This window comes from Panthera uncia, chromosome B1 (genome assembly GCF_023721935.1).
Source record: "Panthera uncia isolate 11264 chromosome B1, Puncia_PCG_1.0, whole genome shotgun sequence".
Taxonomy (NCBI): domain Eukaryota; kingdom Metazoa; phylum Chordata; class Mammalia; order Carnivora; family Felidae; genus Panthera; species Panthera uncia.
In genome coordinates, this window is record NC_064811.1 from 68,254,281 (window position 1) to 68,280,530 (window position 26,250).

At 35.9% G+C, this 26,250-nt stretch overlaps 1 protein-coding gene across 10 annotated transcripts in view; it reads right to left on the reverse strand.

Annotated features, from left to right (window-relative positions):
* WDFY3 (WD repeat and FYVE domain containing 3) overlaps positions 1–26,250 on the reverse strand; it is a 290,160-nt gene that overhangs the window by 153,332 nt on the left and 110,578 nt on the right. For all 10 annotated transcript variants that reach the window (XM_049630812.1, XM_049630817.1, XM_049630814.1 and 7 more), the window contains 5 exons: positions 21,286–21,395; positions 16,734–16,895; positions 6,888–7,080; positions 5,461–5,647; positions 2,696–2,862 (listed from right to left, as the gene is read on the reverse strand). In XM_049630812.1, the coding sequence (XP_049486769.1) occupies positions 2,696–2,862; positions 5,461–5,647; positions 6,888–7,080; positions 16,734–16,895; positions 21,286–21,395 (819 nt within the window). The remainder of the gene's footprint in view (positions 1–2,695; positions 2,863–5,460; positions 5,648–6,887; positions 7,081–16,733; positions 16,896–21,285; positions 21,396–26,250) is intronic.

The following is a 26,250-nucleotide window of genomic DNA, read 5'->3' on the forward strand; positions in this document are numbered from 1 at the left end:
CCTATCAAACACTGGGCACAGAGATCTGAACCCAAGTAGAGATACAAATGGCAAATAACACATTAAAAGATGCTCAAAATCATTTAGAAAAATGTAAATTAGAAAACACAACTAGATACTACTACATACTCACTAGATTACCTAAATTAAAAAGACTAACACCATTAGTGCTGCTGAGGATGTAAAGCAAATTTTCTTACATTGCTGGTGTGAGTACTTCAGAAAACAGTCTGGCAGTTTCTTGTAAAGTTAAATATTCATTTACCATATGACCCAGCAATTCTACTGCTTGGTATTTACCCCAAAAAAATGAAAATATATGTCCCCACAAAGACTTGCTTCATATAAATGTTCACAGTAGCTTTATTCATGATAGTTAAATAAATGCTGTCAATTGGTGAATGGGTAAACAAATTGTGACATATCCAAATGAAATACTATCCAAAAAAGGAACTTCAGATACACGAGATAATATGAATGAATCACAAAAGTGAAAGAAGCCAAATACAAAAAACTACATACTCTATGACTCCAGTTTATGAAATTCTAGAAAGGGCAATACCAAAGGAGATCAATGGTTGCTAGCAAGTTGGTGGGAAAGCAGGGACTGAATGGAAAGGGAAACAGGTAAATTTTTAGAAGGGTGGGCATATTCCATATCATGATTATGGTGGTGATTGCACAACCATATGCCTTTATGAAAATGCATCAGATTCAACACTAAAAATTGACAAATTTTAATATATGCCAATTATGTCTCACCTATTGACCAGAGAAAAAAGACATTCCATACTCTCTTTATGTGAATAGAGCTATCTCCTTTAGTCAGCACAATAACCCTACAATGCAGGCCATGGGATATAGCTATCTTTTGAGTTATAACTGAAACTCAAAATGATCTATCCTGATCCATTCATTTTATAGAATATTATATTAATTTTTCTGAAGAAGAAAGTGATATTTAGAAAGGTTAGATAACTCACAATCATATGAATTCTGATTCTTAGGGCACTGTCCTTTCTAGTTAACCTTGCTTTCGTTGACATTAGGTCACTGGATTCTCACAGTTAACCCTGCAAGGTTATGTATTTTACTATCCCAGTTACAGATGGGACAATATAAGTAAGACATACGAGGAAGGTTAATTTTGCTGCATTAATTCTCTCATTGCAAAATTATGCGAATATAACCAGCTATTATACCACTATCATGATCGGATTAACCAAATGAAACAATAATAAAGTTTAAAATTGGAAGAATACTGTGAAATATTTTTAAATTGACTCAAATAGTTGTAGAATAATCAAGCTACAGTCTGTAAATTAGAAGTTTTTTGAAAGTCCTATTTTTTTCTTAATAATTAAATAAAATGAAACGCTTAACTACTCAGTAAGATATGCCTGGATTTCTACTTACTGCACAAAGACTCACTTGAAGAGTTCTGTACAACCTAGAGACTGACAGTACAAGTCACTGTAGGAAGTCTGTCTGACAACTCCAACCTAAGTCATAACTTTTCAATAGAATTTTCTCCAGCGAATTAAATTTAGGACTTTCTAGTATATCCATTTATTCTCACTGAAGAAAAAAATTTATAACCATTGACTTCTATGTCATAAAATACATAGCTAACATACTGTGGAATTTAAACAATCACACATGTTGATATTTTCTGGCTAAATTTTATGCCCAAATATCATAACTATATTGAGTATTTAGTGACAATCACAGGAAAGAAACTATGAGAGGCCTTGAGGCTTATTAGATTCCATAACAGTTATTATGCATTTAAAATAATAGGGCACTTGGGTGGCTCAGTCGGTTAAGCATCTGACTTCAACCCATGTCATGATCCCCCGCATTGTGGGTTTGAGCCCCGTGTCAGGCTCTGTGCTGACAGCTTAGAGCCTGGAGCCTGTTTCAGATTCTGTGTCTCCCTCTCTCTCTCTGCCCCTCCCTGTTTGTACTCTGTCTCCCAGAAATAAACATTAAAAAAAATATTTTTTATAAAAAAAAATAAAATAAATAAACAGTAAAACTAGCTTGCACTCTTAGGTAACTAAATGTTATTAACTAAACAAGGTTTCTTAGTAAAAGAATCACTAGATAAGGAGTCAAAGTTAGGAAATCTGAACTATAAAATTTATTCTCTGACCTGAAAGAAATAATATAACTTCTTTATACCTACATTTGCTCAGTTTTACAATATAAGCACTTGCACCTTATGCTTTCTATTTATATCTTCTAGAGAAAAACATGGCAATCAGCGTGTTACTCAAGTTCCAACCATGTAAATTAGAAATGCTTTAGCATGCCAATGTTCAAAAAAGGCATGTTCCGACTGTTGTTTGAATGTTAAGGTGAAATATTAAGATGTAAATTTCACTGATGTTATAATATTTTCATTATATATACATATGTGTATATATGTGTATGTATGTGTGTGTGTGTGTGTGTGTGTGTGTGTGTGTATATATATATATATATATATATATATATTTGAAGTATTTGATCTGCTAAAGACTGTCACTTAAGAACTTGCACCATAAAGAAACCATAAACTCTAATGAAAAAAAGCATATTACCTTTACACATGTAACATAAAGAGAAATCAAAGTCAAACTAATTTATTCTGTCTCTGTTTCTCTGAGTGGCTCAAAACAGGGGAAAATAACAATCAAAAAAAAGGACTCACCTTTGCCTGCAGGCTGAGGTACTGCAAATCCAGGCAATAGAAAGGGTGCCCCTGTGGTAATACCAGCTGGTTTTAGTTCATTGACACCATATGTTGTTAGGGAAGTTATCAGATTAACCAGATCTTTCAAGGCATCTTTGGATTCTGCTTCTTTTGCTTGTTCCAATCTAGGAAAAGTATGATTTAGTAAATATTTTTTCTCTCTTGTTGTATTTTCAAATTTAACACAGAAAGAAAATTTCATTTTGTACATGCAATAATATATAAAGCACTCCAAGAGGTTTCATCGTACAAGTTTTCCTATATAAAAACATACTATTTTTTAAAATCTATAAATTTTATTATAAGACATTACACCATAATGAAAGAAAATTATATTAAATAGTCTAAAGACCTCATATATAAGTGCTGATTTTACATTTAACAGTGTTATTTTAGATAGCTCACTTTAGCCTTTGGTAGAAAGTATCTACAAAATAAAAGAATTAGGGGCGCCTGGGTGGCTCAGTCAGTTAAGCGGCCGACTTCGGCTCAGGTCATGACCTCGCGGTCCGTGAGTTCGAGCCCCGCGTCCGGCTCTGTGCTGACAGCTCAGAGCCTGAAGCCTGTTTCAGATTCTGTGTCTCCCTCTCTATGACCCTTCCCCGTTCATGCTCTGTCTCTCTTTGTCTCAAAAATAAATAAACGTTAAAAAAATTTTTTTCAAAATAAAAGAACTACATTAAATCTCTCTTAAGTTTCCTAAATTTCCAAGGTTATGAAGTTTCACTGTTTACAGCCAAAAATTTTATTAACCATTTCTTTCCAAAGACAATTTCTGAGTTAACTTTCAAAAATTAATTTCTTGGAAAGTTTTAAGTCTTTATCTGTATTCATTAATTAATTCAGGTACTCATTAGAATACATTAAATAGTCCTGAGAGTCTAACAATTTTTTATTTTTTTTTAAATTTTATTTATTTATTTATTTATTTATTTATTTATTTATTAACGTTTATTCATCTTTGGGACAGAGAGAGACAGAGCATGAACGGGGGAGGGGCAGAGAGAGAGGGAGACACAGAATTGGAAGCAGGCTCCAGGCTCTGAGCCATCAGCCCAGAGCCCGACGCGGGGCTCGAACCCACGGACCGCGAGATCGTGACCTGAGCTGAAGTCGGACGCTCAACCGACTGAGCCACCCAGGCGCCCCCTAACAATTTTTTAAAACAATGTTTCTTTAAAAGAACATTTGGAGTAATTATGGAATTATTTCTTGACTGTGGCTTGAGAACACAAAATGGGGTGCAAAACTATCTTTTTTTAAAGAGTAAGATTTACTGGGGCTTCCTAATAGAACTAATTATTCTCATTAAAATAAAACTGGAGAGGGGCACCTGCGTGGCTCAGTCAGTTAAGTGTCCGACTCTTGATTTCAGCTCAGGTCATGATCTCAAGCAAGGTTCATGGAACAGGGCCCTGCATCTAGCTCTGCACTAACAGCATGGAGCCTACTTGGGATTCTCTCTCTCCCTCTCTTTCTGCCCCTCCCCCCTTTCTCTCTTTCTCACTCAAAATAAATAAACTTCAAAAAAAATTAATAAAGCTGGAGAATGTACAAAAGTAGAAAAGAAATATGCTTAGGCTCATAACTTAGACATTTTGATATGGTTTATGTACTTTTTTATTGTAAAAAGTTTGGTCTTAATAGTAGTTATTTTTATACCATATAAAGAATTTTATAACCTGTTTTTTCCATTTACCAGTGTCAATACAAATGCTCTTCCATTTATATAAAATCTCTTTACATATTCTTTTAATGGCCATGAAGAGCCAACCACAAATTTGGGGAGAGAGAGAGAGAGATGGGGACGGCCAGCAGAAATCAGAATTCAGAATCATTAATATGCATAAAGTTTTGCCTACAATATTCACAATTATATTTTTAGGATTAATAAACATAAGTGAAATTATTCTATCAAGAGTATCGACATTTTTGAGGCTCTTGATAATATCTGACCAACCTGTGTCCTCAGAGGATTACACCAATTAACACCCTCTAGTAATGTGAAAGGCTTATTTCATCAACTTTTATGTTCTCCTTTGTAAATTAGGGTATATATGCAAAATTCTCTTCTGGGAAGTTGCCTAGTAGTACTGGCAACTGGGTCAAACTGGTGTCACATACAAGGAGTTTACAAAATAGTACTGGTTTACAACAAACCAAATGATTTACAAGTAAGTAAAGAGCCAAAACAACTAATGAGGCATGAGTATTTTCTTCCTAATAAAATTCCAACCAGCCATTCTCCCAGGATATGTATAAAACATTTGGGGTGGAAAAGGGGGCTAGTGAAACATTTTGTTTTATATATACATTTGTAAGGTCTCATTCAATCTACATAATTATTCTTATTCACTGCATTAATAAACCATTGGTATAGTAAAATACTAAAAATGTAACTAAGTGAGAAGCGTTTACACTTTACGAACATGTTCATTAGTTCATCTAAGCTCTTTTTCCTCAGCTACCAAAGAGTACATACACTTTCACACCTAACCACTGACTCCACCAAGTTTGTAGCCCGCATTTGTCAGTTTAAACTCACTTTTTGTACTCTGTTGACAGAACAGGAATAAAAAGAAGTGATTAAAGTCAAGGGGATAAAGTATACATTAACTAAATCATTAATTCCTTTTTTTCCATAACCCCAAACCACGCTGTTCCCAATGATGAAAAAAACTGACTAGACATTTAAAATATGTTCTTAAATTGTGGGATTTTACCTAAGCAAGAGATCACAAAGGAAATTATATCCTTGCCATATCCGAAAATCATCCAAAAGAGTTTGGGAAACATCACTGGAATCTTTGAGGAAACAAGAAAGCCCAGCAAACATTTCAACAATTTCTAGGGGAGACAGGTCATCTGATTGCTGCATATTCTGAACACATGTAGATAAACATTCTTTTTCTGTAAGAATTAAGAATTAAATACATATTATTTATGTCAATTGCTTAAGAAAATTTTGATTAACTGTGTTTAATAAAACATTAAGTGAAACATTAAGTATTAATCTATGAAATATTATAAGATAAATGTTACACATTCTAAAAGTAAATATGATATATATATTCATTGGAAAAGCTCTGCCTCTAAGTAGTAAACAAAGGGTAAAAGAGGAAATGTTGGAAAATAGTTGACATTTATCTAGTTTTTACACCATATTTGGATATTTTTCATTAAACAAAATGCTGCCAAATGACATTTTTGAGCTTTTATATTAGTATAGTCAAAGAAAGAGAAAAAAACCCTATCTTCTATGTTTAAAAATAAAAATCCATAACTAGTTTAAAAGCTAAAATTAGAGTGAATATGGACAATGAGATACAGAAATACTTCGGGAAATAAAATTTTTTAAATTATGCTTGCACTACTTGTTACTCGTTTAAAGCAAAGTTGTACCTATTACTGACATTGGGGATTGAAGGCTTTTCAAAAAAGACTTTCTCATATCTGTAATGAAATTTATTTGTCTAAAAAAACCCGGTGTCATATAACAAAGGCTAAAAAGATTTAACACAGAAAAGGAGGCAAGAACATTTAATGAAGGATTGATGTTAGGTGAGTAAAAAAGTTGTATTAAAAATTATTTTGAAGGATTTTCAGGAAAAAAAATATATAATAAGTGAAGTATTTGAGATGGTACATTGTCTTCTATTTAGACATTTAAATGTCTATAAAGACATTATAGCTGACACTTATATAGGACTTGAACAGAATGGATAATTTCTCCTTAGTGCTGGTAAAGAATCTACCTAATTTCATTTATGCTACATTGGATACATAGTTATCCATTTATGAAGTATCTTCAGAAAGGCTTTAAACTACAGTATCTCAAATATAGTTTTTTTTTCATAGAAGAGTAGGAAAGAATAGGCTGACACAGAACTTACATTATGATTAAACATTTACATGACAATGAAATTATTTCAAGTCTGTATATATCTATTGTTTGGAACATATAAAAATTTCTCACATTTGAAATGCCTCACAAACAAGAATATTTTTTTTTTCTCCTGGCAAATATAGTTTTTAATTTAAAATAGAACCTTTAGAGAACTGAGAAATAAAAAGCAATCTGTCATCATATGAAGAAGAGAAAACTGGAAGAAACCTAGAGCTCCTAAAATGAACATAAAGAAATATTCACCATGAATATACTTCACTACATTGACACTAAGACCGTGACGGGATATGGTCATAAGGACTTCTCCAGCACTCTTCCTCCACGGCAGGTTGTAGGGAGGGCACCAAGAGGTTATTGCACTGAATAAAAGCTGGAGATCATCTTTTTGAGCCAGCTCCTCCGCCGGAGAAACAAAACTGCAGAGTTTCACTAAGATCTAAAAAACACAAAACATATCTGTATTTAAATAAATGAATGGTTGGGTAAAGGGAGGAGCTAGAAAAGGACTACATCTGATGATTAAAAACCCTGAGAGTTCAGGGTTAGTATTAAGTGATATCATTAAAGCCACAATGATGGGTTCTCTACCTTAGGCAACATTAAAAAAGACACCTATAATTTAGAAGTGTGTTATGGTAAAACAGTAAGCCAGCCCTACTTTTATCAGCTCATTTAAAAAAAGAAAGAAAGAAAAAAAGAAAGAAAGAAAGAAAGAGAAAGAAAGAAAAAGAAAGAAAGAAAAGCCTTCTGTGTATCTATTCCTCTCCCTGGTATTTTTGCACACTGACTCTTTGAAACAGAATAAATCAACAGTAACTTTCGAGGTCAAAATTTTAGTTTTCTAATTCGGCTCTTTAGTTCTTAGTTTGTCATAGGTGAGATGGAATTTTCTTCTCTAAAACGGACAGTTTTTTGGAGGTAAGAAAGTAAAAACAGGGGGCACCTGGGTGGTTCAGTCGGCTGGGTGGTTCCAACTTCGGCTCAGGTCATGATCTCACAGTGTGTGAGTTTGAGCCCCCTGTTTGTGCTGACAGCTCAGAGGCTGGAGCCTACTTCAGATTCTGTGTCTCACTCTTTCTCTGTCCCTCCCTGGCTCACACGCGCGCACGCACACACACACACACACACACACACACACACACTCTCTCTCTCTCTCTCTCTCTCTCTCCCCCTCCTTCCCTCCCTCCATCAAAAATAAATATTAAAAAACAAATTAAAAAAAAAAGTAAAAACAGGTCTTTAAAAATACTTTCAAATTGTTACAATTTCTATACAAGTAGAAAGGGGTATTACAGTAATAAAATCATCCTAATTCAAAAGTGTCTTTCAATTACATCTAGTAGCCAAAAATCTTCTATGGCCTGGCTTTCAAAGAATATTCAAAACTTCTTAAACTTTAAGATGAAAACATATTCCTTAACTATGATTTGCAGAATACACATTACACAAGTGCTCAAAGCACTAAGAGCCACTACTTGCAGAATTCAGCTAGGGTTTTTTCTCTCAATGCATTTTTGTCTTTTAATCTTGACTCAGCTTCAGGAAAAGTGAACTTTTCTTCTCTTTGCTAAAATTTCTCATGTAAATATTTTTAAGTATATATACTATAAATAAAATAACTATAATTTACGTAAATTTTATTCTCCTGAAAGTGCCTAATGAAATTTGAGTTTTTTACGATCTATGGGGAAACTGCTAAGTAGAAAAAAATAATTTTACATAGTTTTCATCTGTGGAAGCTAGGTTTTACCTTTCCTACTTCCTTCGATGAAAAATTTACTTCAGTACAAGGGCTTTCTAATCCATAGCTACCAAATTATCAGGATGGAAAAAAAAGGACTAAGAAAGAATTCAGAGAAGTAATATGTTTACAGCATCAGTAAATACAGGCATTCTACCCTCCGTCCCCCAACACACACACACACATACACACACACACACACACAAATGGTTGGAGAAATTATTGCCTACTAACTTAACATGTATAATAGGTATTATATTTTCCCATATGTATTGAATGCAACAAAAAAAGATAATATGAAAAAAATAGTCAACTGTAGCATCATCGATGCTCATAAAGGTGTATTATCAACTATGTGATTAGAGAGATGGATGCCATTAGAGATGGCATCTAATCTGTAACATAAAAACAAACCCAAAAATAAACTACTGTTTTACAAATCAAATCTTTGTTCTCAAAAATGAACTGGATTTAATTCCTTAAATTTGTTGACTCTAAAAATAACTAGTTCTTAAAGAGCAGGAAGAAACAACACCTAGGGACTTAATCAACACAGATACAAGCAAGATGTCTGAACCAGAATTTACAAACACAATAATAAGAATACTAGTTGGAGTTGAAAATAGATTAGAATCCCCTTCTGCAGAGATAAAAGAAGTAAAAGCTAGTTATGATGAAATAAAAAATGCTATAACTGCACTGCAATCTTGAATGGATGCCACAGTGGCAAGGATGGATGAGGCAGAGCAGCAAATCAGTGGTATAGAGGCCAAACTTATGCAGAATACCGAAGCATTTGAAAAGAAGAGAGACACTAAGGCAAAAGAGCATGATTTAAGAATTTGAGAAATCAGTGACTCATTAAAAAGGAACAACATCAGAATCATATGGGTCCCAGAAGAGGAAGAGAGAGAAATAGGGGTAGAAAGGTTATATGAGCAAATCATAGTGGAAAACGTTCCTAACCTGGGGAAAGACACAGACATCAAAATCCAGGAAGCACAGAAGACTCCAAGTAGATTCAACAAAAACCGACCATCAACAAGGCATATCATAGTCAAATTCACAATATTCAGGCAAGGAAAGAATCATGAAAACAGCAAGGGAAAAAAGTTCTTAATCTATAAGGGAAGACAAATCAGGTTTGTAGCAGATCTATGCACAGAAACTTGGCAGACCAGAAAGGAGTGGCAGGATATATTCAATGTGCTGAATCAAAAAAAAATATGCAGCCAAGAATTCTTTATCTAGAAAGGCTGTCATTCAAAATAGAAGGAGAGATTAAAAGTTTCCCAGACAAACAAAAATTAAAGGAGTGTGTGACCACTAAACCAGCCCTGCAAGAAATTTTAAGGGGGACTCTCTAAGGGGAGAAAAGATGAGGGGAGAAAAAAACCCACAAAAGCAACAAAGACTAGAAAGGACCAGAGAACACCACCAGAAACTCCAACTCTACAAGAAACATAATGGCAATAAATTCGTATCTTTCAGTACTCACTCTAAACGTCAATGGACTAAATGCTCCAATCAAAAGACATAGGGTAACAGAAAACAAGATCCATCTATATGCTGTTTACAAGAGACCCAATTTAGACCTAAAGACACCTTCAGATTGAAAGTAAGGGGACAGAGAATCATCTATCATGTTAATGGTCGATAAAAAGAAAGCCGGAGTAGCCATACTTATATCAGACAATCTACGCTTTAAAATAAAGACTATAACAAGAGATGAAGAAGGGCATTATATCATAATTAAGGGGTCTATCCACCAAGAAGACCTAACAATTGTAAATATTTATGCTCCAAATGTGGTAGCACCAAGTATATAAATCAATCACAAACATAAAGAAACTCATTGATAATGATACAATAGTAGGGGACTTCAACACCACCCTTACAGCAATGGACAGATATCTAAACAGAAAATCAACAAGGAAGCAACAGCTTTGAAGGACACACTGGACCAGATGGACTTAACAGATATATTTCAGAACATTTCATCCTAGAGCAGCAGAATATACATTCTTCTCCAGTCTACATGGAATGTTCTCTGGAATAGATCACATACTGGGAGACAAATCAGGCCCCAGTAAGTACCGAAAGATCAAGATCATACTGTGCAGACATTCAGACCACAACTCTATGAAACTCAAAATCAACCACAAGAAAAAAATTGGAAAGGTAACAAATACTTGGAGACTGAGGAACATCCTACTAAAGAATGAATGGGCTAACCAAGAAGTTAAAGAGGAAATTAAAAAGTACATGGAAGCCAATGAAAATGATAACACCACAGTCCAAACCCTCTGGGACACAGCAAAGGAGGTCATAAGAGGGAAGTATAGAGCAATCCAGGCCTTCCTAAAGAAGAAAGGTCTCAGACACACAACCTAACTTTACGCCTTAAAGAACTGGAATAAAAACAGCAGATAAAACTCCAAACTAGCAGAAGACAGAAAATAATAAGGATTAGAGCAGAGATCAATGCTATTGAAACCAAAAAAAACAGAACAGATCAATGAAACCAGAAGCTGGTTCTTTGAAAGAATTAACAAAATTGATAAACCACTAGCCAGTTTGATCAAAAAGAAAAATGAAAGGACCCAAGTAAATAAAATCAAGAATGAAAGAGATCACAACCAACACAACAGAAATAAAAACAATAATAAGAGAATATTATGAGCAATTATATGCCAATAAAATGGGCAATCTGGAAGAAATGGGACAAATTCCTAGAAACATATAAACTACCAAAACTGAAACAGAAAGAAATAGAAAATTTGGACAGACCCATAACCAGTAAAGAAATTGAATCAGTAATCAAAAATATCCCAAAAAGTAGAGTTGAAGGCCAGATGGCGTTCCAGAGGAATTCTACCAAACATTTAAGGAAGAGTTAACACCTATTCTCTTGAAGCTGTTCCAAAAAATAGAATGGAAGGAAAACTTCCAAACTCTTTCTATGAAGCCAGCATAACCTTGATTCCAAAACCAAAGACCCCACTAAAAAGGAGAACTATAGACCAATTTCCCTGATGAACATGGATGCAAAAATCCTCTACAAGACATTAGCCAACCAGATCCAACAATACATTAAAAAAACTATTCACCATGACCAAGTGGGATTTATACCTGGGATGCAGGGTTGGTTCAATATCTACAAAACAATCAATGTGACATGTCATATCAATAAAAGACAAGAACCACATGATCCTCTCAATAGATGCAGAGAAAGCATTTGACAAAATACAGCATCCTTTCATGATAAAAACCCTCAAGCAAGTAGGGACAGAAGGATCATACCTCAAGATCATAAAAGCCATATATGAAAGACCCACCGCTAATATCATCCTCAATGGGGAAAAACTGAGAGCTTTCCCCCTAAGGTCAGGAACAAGACAGGGATGTCCACTCTCACCACTGTTATTCAACATAGTATTGGAAGTCAGCCTCAGCCATCACACAACACAAAGAAATAAAAGGCATCCAAATTGGCCAGGAGGAGGTCAAACTTTCACTCTTTGCAGATGACATGATACTCTGTATGGAAAACCCAAAAGATCCCACCAAAAAATGGCTAGAACTGATCCATGAATTCAGCAAACTGGCAGGATATAAAATCAATGCATAGAAATCGGTTGCATTCCTATACACCAACAATGAAGCAACAGAAAGAGAAATGAAGGAATCGATCCCATTTACAATTGCACCAAAACCATAAAATACTTAGGAATAAATATAACCCAAGAGGTGAAAAATATATACACTTAAAACTATAGAAAGCTTATGAAAGAAATTGAAGACACAAAAAAATGGAAAAAGATTCCATGCTCCTGAACAGGAAGAATAAATATTGTTAAAATGTCAATACTACCCAAAGCAATCTATGTATTCAATGCAATCACTATCAAAATAACACCACCATTCTTCACAGATCTAGAAGAAACAATCCTAAAATTTGTATGGAACCAGAAAAGACCCCGAATAGCCAAAGTAATCTTGAAAAAGAAAACCAAAGCAGGAGGCATCACAATCCAGGACTTCAAGCTGTATTACAAAGTTCTAACCATCAAGACAATGCAGTACTGGCACAAAAACAGACATTCAGATCAATGGAACAAAGAACCCAGAAATGGACCCACAAACATATAGCCAACTAATATCTGACAAAGCAGGAAAGAATATCCAATGGAATAAAGACAGTCTCTTCAAGTGGTGCTGGGAAAACTGGACAGCGACATTAAGAAGAATGAACCTGGACCACTTTCTTACACCATACACAAAAATAAACTCAAAATGGATGAAAGACCTAAACATAAAACAGGAAGCCATCAAAATCCTCAAGGAGAAAGCAGGCAAAAACCTCTTTGACCCTGGCCACAGCAACTTCTTACTGAACACGTCTCCAGAGGCAAGGGAAACAAAAGCAAAAATGAACTATTGGGACCTCGTCAGACTAAAAAGCTTCTGCACAGAGAAGGAAACAATCAGCAAAACTAAATTCCCAACGGAATGAGAGAAGATATTTGCAAACAATATATCATATAATGGGTTAGCATCCAAAACCTATAAAGAACTTATCAAACTCAACACCCAAAAAACAAATACTCCAGTGAAGAAATCAGCAAAAGACATGAAAAGACACTTCTCCAAAGAAGACATGCAGATGGCCAACTGACACATGAAAAAATGCTCAACATCACTCATCATCAGGGAAACACAAATCAAAACAATGAAATACCACCTCACACCTGTCAGCATGGCTAACATGAACAACTCAGGCAACAACAGATGTTGGCGAAGATGTGGAGAAAGACGATCTCTTTTGCCCTGCTGGTGGGAATGCAAAGTGGTGCAGCCACTCTGGAAAACAGTATGGAGGTTCCTCAAAAAATTAAAAATAGAACTACCCTACGACCCAGCAATTGCACTACTAGGTATTTATACAAGGGATACAGGTATGCTGTTTCGAAGGGGATCACGCACCCCAAGGTTTATAGCAGCACTAGCGACAATAGCCAAAGTATGTAAAGAGCTTAAATGTCCATCAATGAGTGAATGGATAAAGAAGATGTGGTATATATACACAATGGAGTATTACTCGGAAATCAAAATGAATGAAATCTTGCCATTTGCAACTACGTGGATGGAACTAGAGGGTATTATGCTAAGTGAAATCAGAGAAAGACAAATATCATGACTTCACTCATATGAGGACTTTAAGATAAAAAAACATGAACATAAGGGAAGGGAATCAAAAATAATATAAAAACAGGGATGGGGGACAAAACATAAGAGACTCTTAAATATGGAGAACAAACAGAGGGTTACTGGAAGGGTTGTGGGGGGGGGGATGGACTAAATGGGTAACGGGCATTAAGGAATCTACTCCTGAAATCATTGTTGCACTATATGCTAACTAACTTGGATGTAAACTTAAAAAATTCTTTTTAAATATAAAACAAAAAATAACTAGTTATTATTCAAAGGCAAAAGGATTTTCAGAAATAATCTCATGTAATCCTTTCATTCTATACAATAGAAAACCGAAGAGTCTATATCTCATTCCTCTTCTCCCATACACTAATCATACCTACTTGCAGGGACTATGTCATTAAGGATAGCCAAGTGCGGCAGCGAACTAACTGGCCATATCAACACACACACACAAAACAAATAAACAAAAATCTAAACAAACAGAAAAAAAAATGCCTACATGAAGCAGTCCCAATTGCTAAGGTTCCAGGAAACCATGTGTCACATAAGATAAACACAGGGATTTCATCTATCATAAACAATATGTTTTCTGAAAACATTTAATATGTTTGTCTCCATTGGTGTTTGATAGCAGTGTCCGGCCTGTGATGAGAAACTAAAACAAGGAAGTGACGCACTACAGGACACTGGACTAGGCAATGGGAAGAGCCAGGCTCCCATTCCTGCCACACATCTGCTATGGATCACAGCCTCAGCTATTAGTTTCTGTAACCAGGTTTTTTTTTTTTTTTTTTTTTTAATTTTTTTAAATGTTTATTTTTGAGAGAGAGAGAGAGAGACAGAGCATGAGTGGGGGAGGGGCAGAGAGAGAGACAGAGAGAGACAGAGAGAAGCAGACACAGAATCTGAAGCACTCCAGGCTCTGAGCTGTCAGAGTAGAGCCTAAGGCGGGGCTCGGTCTCTTGAACTGTGAGATCATGACCTGAGCCAAAGTCAGACACTTAACTGACTGAGCCACCCAGGCACCCCTAGTTTCTGTAACTGTAAGTGGTGACTTTCATTCATTTAAATTCTCTTGGAAGTTCCTTTTGGCTGTAACATTCAATGGTTCCAATATGCTAAAATGAATCCACAATTAGTTGGAGACATCCACTGCATTCAGATACTGAAAACATTTTTTTAAGTTTTAGAAGAAATCTTTGCTATACTTATTTAGTATTAAATACATAAAAGTCAGCTTACATTTATTGTCTAAGGTATTAATTAGTTGTTTAGAAAGGCTTTGTGGAAATAGGGTTTACTAGTCTAATAAGCAAAGACTAACCCACTGTATTCATTAGCAACGTCTTAAGCAGCTTCAATTCCTATGGGATTTACTCCTTTGTTCATTTCTATTGCTTTTCTCACCCAATCTAATTCAGGACTCAGATAAACCTAACGTCTACTCCTATTTCTGCCATTTGCTCTCATCATCATTTTTTAGAAAAACAAAACCTCTGAAGTCATGGGCTGTCTTACAAGTTATATGAGATAATGGATTCTACCTAGCCACTAGCAAAAAGTATCTAAGAAATCCAATGTTCAATAAGTATTTGTTGAATTAGTTCTTTATTGATAATCCTGTCTTTTCCTTTCTAAAACTGCCTTAGTCTCCCTCTCTCCAGTCCTTTCATCGCTCACACGTCCACAAAGCGCTGCAGCAAAGACCCCAGTACCGTGAGATGCACTCGTCATCGGCACCCAGCTCCACCTTATCTACTGCAGACCCACTGCTCTGTGCTCCCTCTGCTACTCTCACTGATGGTGGTGGCTGCGGTGGCAAGAGCAGCCATCACAGGGACTTGTAGGTCATGTCTACCACATCCTGGGAACAGCACCATTGCTCTGTGTATTATTTCATTTAATCCTCACAAATCCCTTTGGGTACGTATCATTTATCTTTACTTTAGAGGTGAGAAATCTGCATCTTAAGTTATATAATTTCAGAGAACTGGACTCAAACAGGTGTGGGGTTTTTTTTGTTAACGGAGGTAAAAACACGTAACACAAAATCTATCACCGTAATCCTTTTTGGTAACAGTAGTGTTCATTACATGTACAACAGATCTCTAGAACATTTTCATCTTGCAAACCTGAAACTCTGTACCCACTGAACAAAACTTCTTGTTACCCCACTCTCCAGCTCCTGGCAACCAGCATTCTACTTGCTAGGAGTTTGGGCACGTTGGATACACAATAAGTATAATGATACAGTATCTGTCCTCTTCTGTCAAAGTGATTTTAAAATACCTGGCTCAGTCGGTTGAGTGTCTGACTTCAGCTCAGTTCATGATCTCATGGTTTGTGAGTTCGAGTCCCACGTTGGACTCTATGCTGACAGCTCGGAGCTTGGAGCCTGCTTCAGATTCTGTGTCTCCCTCTGTCTGCCACCAACCCCCCCACCACCACCCGCATTCTGTGTGTCTCTCTCTCAAAATACATAAACATTAAAAAGTTTTTAAATATTAGCCCCATGGACAGACTATATTCCAAATGCGTGTCGTTGGTCTTGAAAATTTTCTCCCAAGGAAGGATATCAAAATGATGGCAAAATTTCTAGGCTAACTAACAAAGGTCTATTTAAACCTTGGTTAGCCACCAGTGCTATTAAAAGTCTGAACAGTGGCAACAGTGGTAAAGAAGGATTTTACAAGCAGGGAGCAGAGGAGGTGGCAGCAGTCACTAAAATAAACTGCCTTTTACAAGTTAGAGATTTATAGGCTAGGAATCCTATATTTAGACATCAACAAACAGAATTTCTTATAAGAAATATTACCCCAATGTAATATGATAGTCAATAAAAGTTTCTCTTGCTTAGCAGTTCATTTTAGAGATTGTATTGCTGTATCAAAGGAAAGCTTAATAGTTGAATCTGTTCAGAGAAATAAACTTGTTAATGGCTTGTTCCATTATCCTCAAAAGAAATGTTCAGAGTCAAGAAATGTGACAATTATATGAGATAAAGTCAATAATAAAGAGCATGGAATACTATAAAAAAAAAATGGAATAAGCAGAACATCTCTTTAAGGAGTGCACCTGTTTCACTTTAAATAGACTGGTATTGATGGCCAGGCCAACAGCACCTTCCATACCTGTACAAAAACTTTCTGGAGTAGTCCACGACGTTCTGCTAGAGGTAGCTCATTCTGTGCACCTCCAACTGCCTCAGGCACATGTGGAAGGTCAAAAAACAGATATAAACATTTAACCAGGGTGGAAGGCACTGACATCGTTGTCATGCAGTCCACGGTTTTCTGGAAAACAAACCAATAAATAAGTGAATAGGGAGACAGACAGACATAATTGGAACAGCTAAGTAAGTTCACAAATATTAATCCAGAATCTAAATCATTAACTCACAAATTTTAAGCCAGAAAATTATATATCAAAATAACTTTTTAAATGCCCGAAAAATTAAAAAATGACTCCATGCTGACAAATACTCATTTTCCATTTGGACAAATCCGCTTTAATCAGATATTGAGATGGGGCTCCTGGGTGGCTCAGTGGTTAAGCGTCTGACTCTTAATTCCGGCTCATGATCTCACCATGGTGAGATAGAGCCTGCATCACACCCATCCCTGCTGCCTGGCACTGGGCATGGAGTCTGCTTAAGATTCTCTCTCTCTTCCTCTACTCTCTCCCACTCACACAAATGCACTCACTCTTTCTCTCTAAAAATACATACATATGTGTGTGCGTGTGTGTGTGTGTGTGTGTGTGTATTGAGATGTGTTTGTTATTTATTAGATTTGCTATTTTTTTATTAAAAGGCAGCATGTTTCAAAGCAAATGAACTTTTGGATTTAGAAAAAAGAAATTCAACCATAAACTTGGGCAAACTAACTTTGCTGGACCTCAGTTTCCTTTCCTATAAAATAAATATAATGATAATAGGTCTTAGAGTTAATGTAAGCATTATATAACAAATCTGAGATATATTAAGCACTAAGTTATATATTAGTAGTTGCTTTGCTATCACTTTTATTATTATTAAACATTCTTGGGGTTGGAAGGACACTTGAAGGATACAGGTAACACTGAAAAATCTGTGTATTATTTTCAACAATTTCTAGAGGAAGAAAGTCCACCTTCTTATGGTGAAATTTCATTATTCCTAAGAAGTATGCTATAATAATTGCCAAATTTTTTTCATGGTCCAGTTTGGAACAAAAAATTTCATACACTGGAGATCAACAGGCTGGTGTCACCTTGTCACCTGTATTTAGTTTATCAACTTTTTAATCAAACATTCACTGAATGCATAGGGTATATCTGGCAGTATGTTGGGAACTGGGCAGGAAACGACAAAGCACCCCTGCCCTTCAGAAGACTGTGGTCTATTAGCAGAAACAGGTTATCAATAACTATGAAAAAGGAATGATCAACACTACCAGGAATGAAGAGGAAAGGTATAGAAATTAAGAGGGGAAAGATCACCTGAAGATACATAGAAGGTTGAACTATACGACACACTATGTTTCAGGAACCTGAGTCCAAAACTGTTAACTCCTAAAAAGCCACAATAATAATGTCTAATCTTTAATGAGTATCAATTATAAAACAAGCATAAGGCTAAGCGTTTTAATTATCTCATTTATTCTTCCATCAACCTTATAAGGTAGATTCTATTACTGTATGATCCTTACTTTATACATGAAGCAATTGAGGCTCATCATTGAGATACCCTGCCTTAGGTTAAAGCTGGTTAAGTGGTCCACAAGTGTATATGCCCAGAGACCTATGTATCATATGGTCTCCCACTCTGGTCTGACTTTTATTTTGCTGGCCTTGGAGAACCAGTGAAGTATTACAAAGCAGTAATGGAACCAGATATCAGAAAATTCGCTGGTGGTTATATAGATCTAAATTAGATCTAAAGAGCAAGAAGGCCAGGGTCATTAGGAAACTAATACAGAAAACCATATGAGAGATGGGGCTTGAACTAATGCAGTAGCAGGGTGATAGAGAGGTGAGAGGACCCAAAGAACAATCCCTTGCATAATCTGGTCCTTAGTCTAAACATCCAGTAACATTTCCTGCCTCTAAATATTTCAAAAACCTTTTGCTGTTCCATGACTCATTATTTCTAGATACCCTATGTCTCTATACATCTGATGCTCAGTTTAAATGTCTGCCCATGTCTGAAACTTTAATTCCTCATCTTTCCTCCCCCCCTCACCTACAAAATTTATAACTCTCACATTTCTATTTTCATAGCAGTACATATATCCCATGACTGCATTTTATAGTACTGTCATTCACTCCATCTCTGTCATCTACATGTTGATTCAGGACGTTTTAGTCATCTCTGTATCTCACTGCTATCAACAGAAAATGGCATATTAACATAAAAGTCAGCTCAAAATATAGAGCACTAAATTTTCTCTTAAAATACCTTTTGCTAGTTAGATTATTACTAGCTTTCTGTTTTCATTAGGCAAATTGGTATGATTTTTCAGTTTCATTTTATAGCAGAGTATAAGCATAACTTGGTATCCAAACTGATAATTGGCAACATTTGTAATTTTTAAAAAAGTGATTAGGTTAAGGGTCATCTAGGTGGGTCAGTCGATTAAGCATGTGACTCTTGATTTTGGCTCAGATCATGCATGATCCCAGGGTCGTGGGAATGAGCCCTGCATTGGGTCGAGCCCTGAGTCGGACTCTGCACTGGGTGGGGAGCCTGCTTAAGATTCTCTCTCTCTCCCTCCCTCTTCACCCCACTCCCTGCTTACGATCTCTTTCTCTCTCTAAAAAAATGTTTTTTAAAAAAGTGATTAGGTTAATCCATATTTCCTGACTTTCTAGTATGTGTCAGATATTCTGGTAGGATACACTTTCTGTTCACACCTGAGAAAGACAGCATCTACAAAGAATAGGAATAAGACTTAGAAATATCACAATTAAAATGGTTACTTTACATGCTATTTTAAACCAAACCAAATTTTGGTACAGTAATATGGCGGCATTTATAGCTAGCATCAATAGCAAATAGAATTGATATTTTGATAGGTTTTTGGTATGGTCACAGATACATGGAAACAGTTGGCCACTTTAGGACTATCTGAAGGTGACACAGGATAAATAAACATCTCAATTTGCCCAGAATTTAGGAGTTGTCTGGGATGTGGGGCTTCTGGGCCGAAATCTGGCAAGTCCCAGGTACATCAGAGCAACTTGGTCTGATTCCTTTTGTGATGTTAAGAAACAAACAAACATAAACCAGCAAACAAAAAAGGGAAACATTATTCTAAGGGGAAAAAAAGCCTAAGTGCTACTACTTTAGGCTAATGACTAGCTTCAGGATATGGTTACTAAGAAATATGCATCGTGGGGCGCCTGGGTGGCGCAGTCGGTTGGGCGTCCGACTTCAGCCAGGTCACGATCTCGCGGTCTGTGAGTTCGAGCCCCGCGTCAGGCTCTGGGCTGATGGCTCGGAGCCTGGAGCCTGTTTCCGATTCTGTGTCTCCCTCTCTCTCTGCCCCTCCCCCGTTCATGTTCTGTCTCTCTCTGTCCCAAAAATAAATAAAAAACGTTGAAAAAAAAAAAATTAAAAAAAAAAAAGAAATATGCATCGTTTCTGCTGTGGCCCACCAAGGTATATGACTCATGTCACAGCCACCTCTGTAAATTCCATTATTAAATGATGTGAGTTGTTTGAATCATAATTTAGACAAGAACCATTCTCAAGACAGGTACTAACTTTGATAGGTAATTCTACTCTGAGTTTTAGAAGGGTGAAACACATCTTTCTTTTTTTTTGTTGTTAATGGTTATTATTATTATTTTTTTTTGAGAGAGAGACAAAGAGCACATGCACACAAGTCGAGGAGTAAAGAGAGAGTGAGAGAGAGAATCCCAAGCGGGCTCCCCGCTATCAGCGCAAAGTCTGTTGCAGGGCTCCATCCCACAAACTGTGAGGTCATGACCTGAGCTGAAATCAAGAGTCGGATGCTTAGCTGACTGAGCCACCCAGGTGCCCCTGAATCAAGTTCTTTCATCCCCAAAACATCACAGGCCAAAAGTCAGGTATCCAAATAGCTAATAACTGAGTACATGCAACAGAAATTATGGCAGATGATTAAAGGTGGTTTAGAGAGGGGGAATAAAAGGAATCACCAGAATAAATCAAGCGGGAAGGCTATATATATTATCCTGAAAATGTCACTATTCCCCTATTTTCCATAAAATTTAGAAGAATTTACAAATACTTTTCATGTCATTTGTTCCTTATTAGTGAAGTAAGGTCAAATGATTCTTCTAAAGCCATTTCCCTGATGTGGGTTACAGAAGTGTTGGTTTTGGCCAGATGGAGCCAGAGCTCCCAGGCTATCGGCCTACAGTCCCAGAAGTCCATTGCTGTGCCCCACATGCTGTACTAATGGTATCATGCTCTCTGTGTGTTATGACAAAGACGAAATACACCATTCAAGTTAGGCATTTCCTCAGGTGTAAAATTTGTAGTAACATAAACCTCCTCATGAGATGTTGTGAGAAGCATGAAAGCATATGTTAGAAGGATTAAGAATATAATGATTACCATAAAATCTTATTTGGATATGATGATACATTTAGTTTCACAAAATTCCAAGAGGATAAAAAAGGAAGTCAAGTTATCAAACATGAAAACAAAGAACTTACCTGACCAGAGGATGCTAACAAATTAATTGTTGTCAGAAGCATCCAACCTCTACTGGCTTCTTCACTCTGATTGATTTCTAGGAACTGGACTATGGCCCGACTTGCAGCTTCTATAAAACCAAAGGAAAGCCATGAGGTGGGGGAAAATCATATATAAAGAAGTTCTTCCTTATAACCTGTCAAAAAATGATCATTTACGAAGCATGTGCTTTAAATCAGCACTATTACATGCTCTATGTAAACTATGAGAAAAAGAGCAATATTTTAATGGTGTATCTAGGCCCTTACAGCATTATTATCATATTAATACAGAAACACAGAAATCAACCTCTATATTATAGGGACAGTTACATCATGAGCTAGTTGAAAAGAGTCATGAGAAAGGTAAAATTTGAGCTAAACGTACCTGGCAAACAAGGATATGTTTGTCTAGGAAGTGGGAGGGAAAGCAGGGAACAGAGAGATTAAAAGCACAGAATTAAAACAAAAGTGTAAATAGAAGACTGAGCCTAATATGTAAGATCAAGACAAAGAACTTTAATAACACTGGGTTAATATTCTACAAGAGCATTTTGAGAATTAGAGTCTACTATCAACAGTAGTGGTAGAAAATTAAAGTCAAATTATGAAGGAAAGTAATCTAAAGGCTGTATTTGACTCTCTGGGCAAGAGAAAGTAAATGTAGTTTCCTGAGCAAAGTAGATGATAAAAGGATTACTCTAAGACTCTTCACTAGTGAGTATAAGACAGACTGGAAGGGCAGAGACTCTGGTGGACAGGGAATAAATCAGGAGGCTGCCCCAGGGATACACACAAGGGGTGACCTGAGCAGCAGCTGACAGTAGGAACGGTGAGTGTCAGTCATAGAACTGCACTGTTGGAAGAATCTGTCAACGTAAATTCAGTTGATTACGCCTTTAGAGGTAAGGATAAATGGACAAATCCTTAAACTGTGCACTTCATTTCATCAGCAGAGTCCATCAATTTTTCTATCAATATATGGGATGAATTAAAGTTGTCAGAAAAGGTGTGCAATCTGTTCACTTACCAAAACCAACCTGGTAAGTTGCTAATGTACACTTAACACACATCATAAAAATGCAGAATAAACAGAATTTAGGTTGCCTTACAGGTATTTTTTTCTTCCATTTAAGACAATCAAGATAAAAGTATGTCATCAAATAATTGAGTGAATACAAGACTTACATACAATGCTGGGCTGGGCATATTTTATCTCTATATACTTCCATTTGAAAGAATATTTTAATAGGAAAAAATTTTTAAATAGCTTACTTTTACTAAGTCTTAACTGTATAACAAACACTGTTTTAAGTATTTGAAGATTTAACTTATTCAATCTTTACAAGAACCTTATGAGTTATTTTCTAGTATTATACCCCTTATAACAATACAAATTGAGAAATGGGGAGGATGAGTAATTTGCCTAGAGCCACACAGCTAGTCAGTGACAGAACTTTCATTCAAATCCAAGCTGTCTAGCCTATAAGAGATAAAGACAGTGATAAAAAAAAAAAAAAAAATTCTGAAAAACGGAAGCCAACAGAAGCCTGGCTTATTTCTAGTATTTCAATATCTTAAAAGTGTTGAAATTATTGTATTCACATTTTCACTGATTTGTAGCCTCTCCTCCCTCTCTAGAAAATAAACACCATGAGAGCAGACTCCTGGTCCACCTCACTCACTGCCAGACCCTAGTGTAAGGCACGTCACTGGCACTAAGTGGGTGCTCGATACACATCCGTTAAACGAGTGAATAAATCAACCCAGGGAGATCAAAGAAGGACAGTCTCAACTTGTTAGGAACATCAAGAGTGCCTGAATTACTATGGATAAGAGAGATTCCTGGACGTTTTGAAAAGGGGAGTAATAATATGAAGAAAGCAATGCTTAAGGCTGGTTAAACTGGGAAGCTCTCATTGGAGATGGAGCAAAACAAATAAAAGAATACCACTGAGAAACATTCTCTGGCAACTGTGGTTTGAGATCACTGGTAAAAATTGATCTGCAAATTTTTCTTGCAAACCTGTAATGGACCAATTTGTTATGTAACATAAGCCCTTCTTCCTTGCTAGGAATTAAACGCTCCTGTAAGGAAGACGACTCCTTTCTAGTGAGTAAAATTGTCAAAGGCTGACATGCTATGCTTTCATTTCCATGGCAGCTTTGGTGTCAAACTGTGTATTTCCAATTTTTTAACTCAACATACTAAAAATCTACTTGCAGTCTTCAAATGGATTATTCCACAGTGAAATCAATGTAACAAAATTCTATTTCATAACAACAACAATAACAACAATAACAACAACAACAAAACACGAACTGGTCAATACCACCTATGCTTCTGAAAGAAGGCAAAAAGAAAACAGATGGTGGAGAACTAAACTGACTTCAAGAGACAAAATTACCTTCCTGGTACAAAAGCTAGTGAGCTATAGATAAGACACGTTTTGGGTGAATCTGAATACCACCCATGTTTTTTAACGTAACACTATTAATGTTAAAAGAAAATTGGACAAAGATGTATTTTCTGCTATTCGATAAGTTGTCAGTTATAAACAATGAATGCTAATACTTATTTTAAGAACCGAAACACCAAAAATGTACTCTTGGCTTGCAACAGCTCTATTTGAGTAATAGTGGGCATTTGTGGTTTCTCGTTTCGGTTGACAACAAATATAAGGTATTCCTTAAGATAAGAAAGGACAAATAATAGATTTTTAAAAAACCCCTCAATGTTCAATGGATTGCTGAGCTGATTAAATAAGTGAAAAAGATCAAGATAGTGTAATTATTAATAGTATCTAACAACTTTACCAACTTAATAATAACAACTACTCTTTTTTGAGAGGTATGTGGAGAAGATCTCAATGACAAAAGATCTTTACATAACAAATGTATTCATAAGAACAATTTTACTCTCACCCACTTATTTCAGTATGTTGCCATTCAAAACACTTTAATGGGATCTCCTACTTTGTATTTAAATGAGTCAAGAAGCTCATTGAGAAAGTATTTAACATCAAGGGCTATCTTTAAAAAATTATATATACTAGAAAGTAATTTTAAACTAAACCTATGTAAATTATAGAGTTTCTTAAAACTTTGAAAGAAAAACAGTTCTAGTTAAAAAAAAAAAAGATACTGCATTAGGATCTTTTAATTTTGCTCATATTTAACAAATACAAATTTAAATGATTTAAGGTTATAAGAGTTAATGAAAGGAACATATTAACCCATCTTGAGAGTTGCCAATCATTTGATTCAAGCTTTAGCTTTCACACTGCATTTCAATACATATAGTTAACTGAAAAATACAGAAATGGAGTTAGTAGAGCTCATTATTAGATTAAGTAAGACTAGAAGGTAGACAATTTTAAAAGAAATTTAAATAGAGAATATAAGTGATTTCAGTCAGACAATATTCAGAACAATCAGAATGCAAAACTTGTTAACAGTAAGTGCGATTCAATTTTTCTTTTGCATTTAAAGCACATTTTCAAACTTATGCAACAGGATGATAATGTGAGACATGTTAACAGTATTATTACATTTTTTTCATTAATGAAGAAACCAAGCCCTATAAACTCCTTCCCATCCCCAAAAAACTTCCAAAAGTTAGTCAGAAAAACAGTATTAGAACTCATAGATAGCTTCCATGCTTTTTTTTTTTTTTTCATTTGATGATACATAACCACACCTGGCAATGAAATTACCTGAGGGTGTTGTGGCTGTGAAATCCTTGGAGGACAGCGGGACACACTGTTTTTCTGTTTAAAAAAAGAGGCCGGGTTGTCTACTTGGGGATTTACTACAGTATACTAATCCCGCCACAAGATGCTGTATAAAACATCAATTGTGGCCAGCATTAACCAGCTTCTCCCATCACCAGGACACTGCCCATAGGAGATCACACCACTGTATTTAACAGCGGCACCTATCATGCAACAACGTCATTAAAAATAACCTGAAAATACTATTTTTAGATGGGTGGAGATTTTTTGCTTCAGTGACTTAAAGTGACCAAGTGCCCTTAGACCTAAGCAGATTGCATAGCTGGACTTAACAAATAACTACAATAGGAAAAATCTTTAGGGGTGCCTGAGTGGCTCAGTCAGTTGAGCATTTGTCTCCTGATTTTGGCTCAGATCATGATCCCAGGGTTGTGGGATCTAGTCCTGGGTTAGGCTCGCACTGAGCATGGAGCATGGGGCCAGCTTAAGATTTTCTCTCCCCTTCCCTCTGCCCTTCCCCCACACGCACACACTTTCTCTCTCCCTCAAAAAAAAAAAAAAAAAAAAAAAGTAAAATAAATTAAAAAAAAATCTTAGGCTATACACTGTACCTGACATGGCCACAAAATTATAAATTTTCTCAAATTAGTTGAAAGTCATTACATATTTTTAACAAAAGCCACATGGAGGCAACAACCAAGAGAGAATTACATTATGGGAGACAGAAAACTAGAACTGTCAAGATGCCCTAATGTATTACACATCAGTCTATGCATCCATTTTGCATACTTCCATTTTTACTAACTTCTGATGGACAGATTCAAACAATAGAAATTGCAGATTAGCGTATCTTCCTACTGACATACCTGCAATCCATGTTCAAAGTGATCTGATAAAACGACTTGCTACATGAGTGGTAATTAGGTAACAAATAAAATAAAAAGTATTTCACACCAAATTCAGAGGAGTCTTAAAAAAAAATAATCTTGCCATGATGTACAACAAATACAGACAACTTTCAAATGAATAACAGAGGGCTCATTTTACCTTTTTTTTTCTGGAGAAAAATTATGTGCATATAAATTATTGCAAAATTACTTTCAATGATAACTTTCTTGAAATAAAAGGTTATGTAAGGTATCAAAAGTAGCCAAACTTATAGATACAAAAAACAGAAAGATGCCAAGGGCTGGGAGAAGGAGGAGATGGGGAA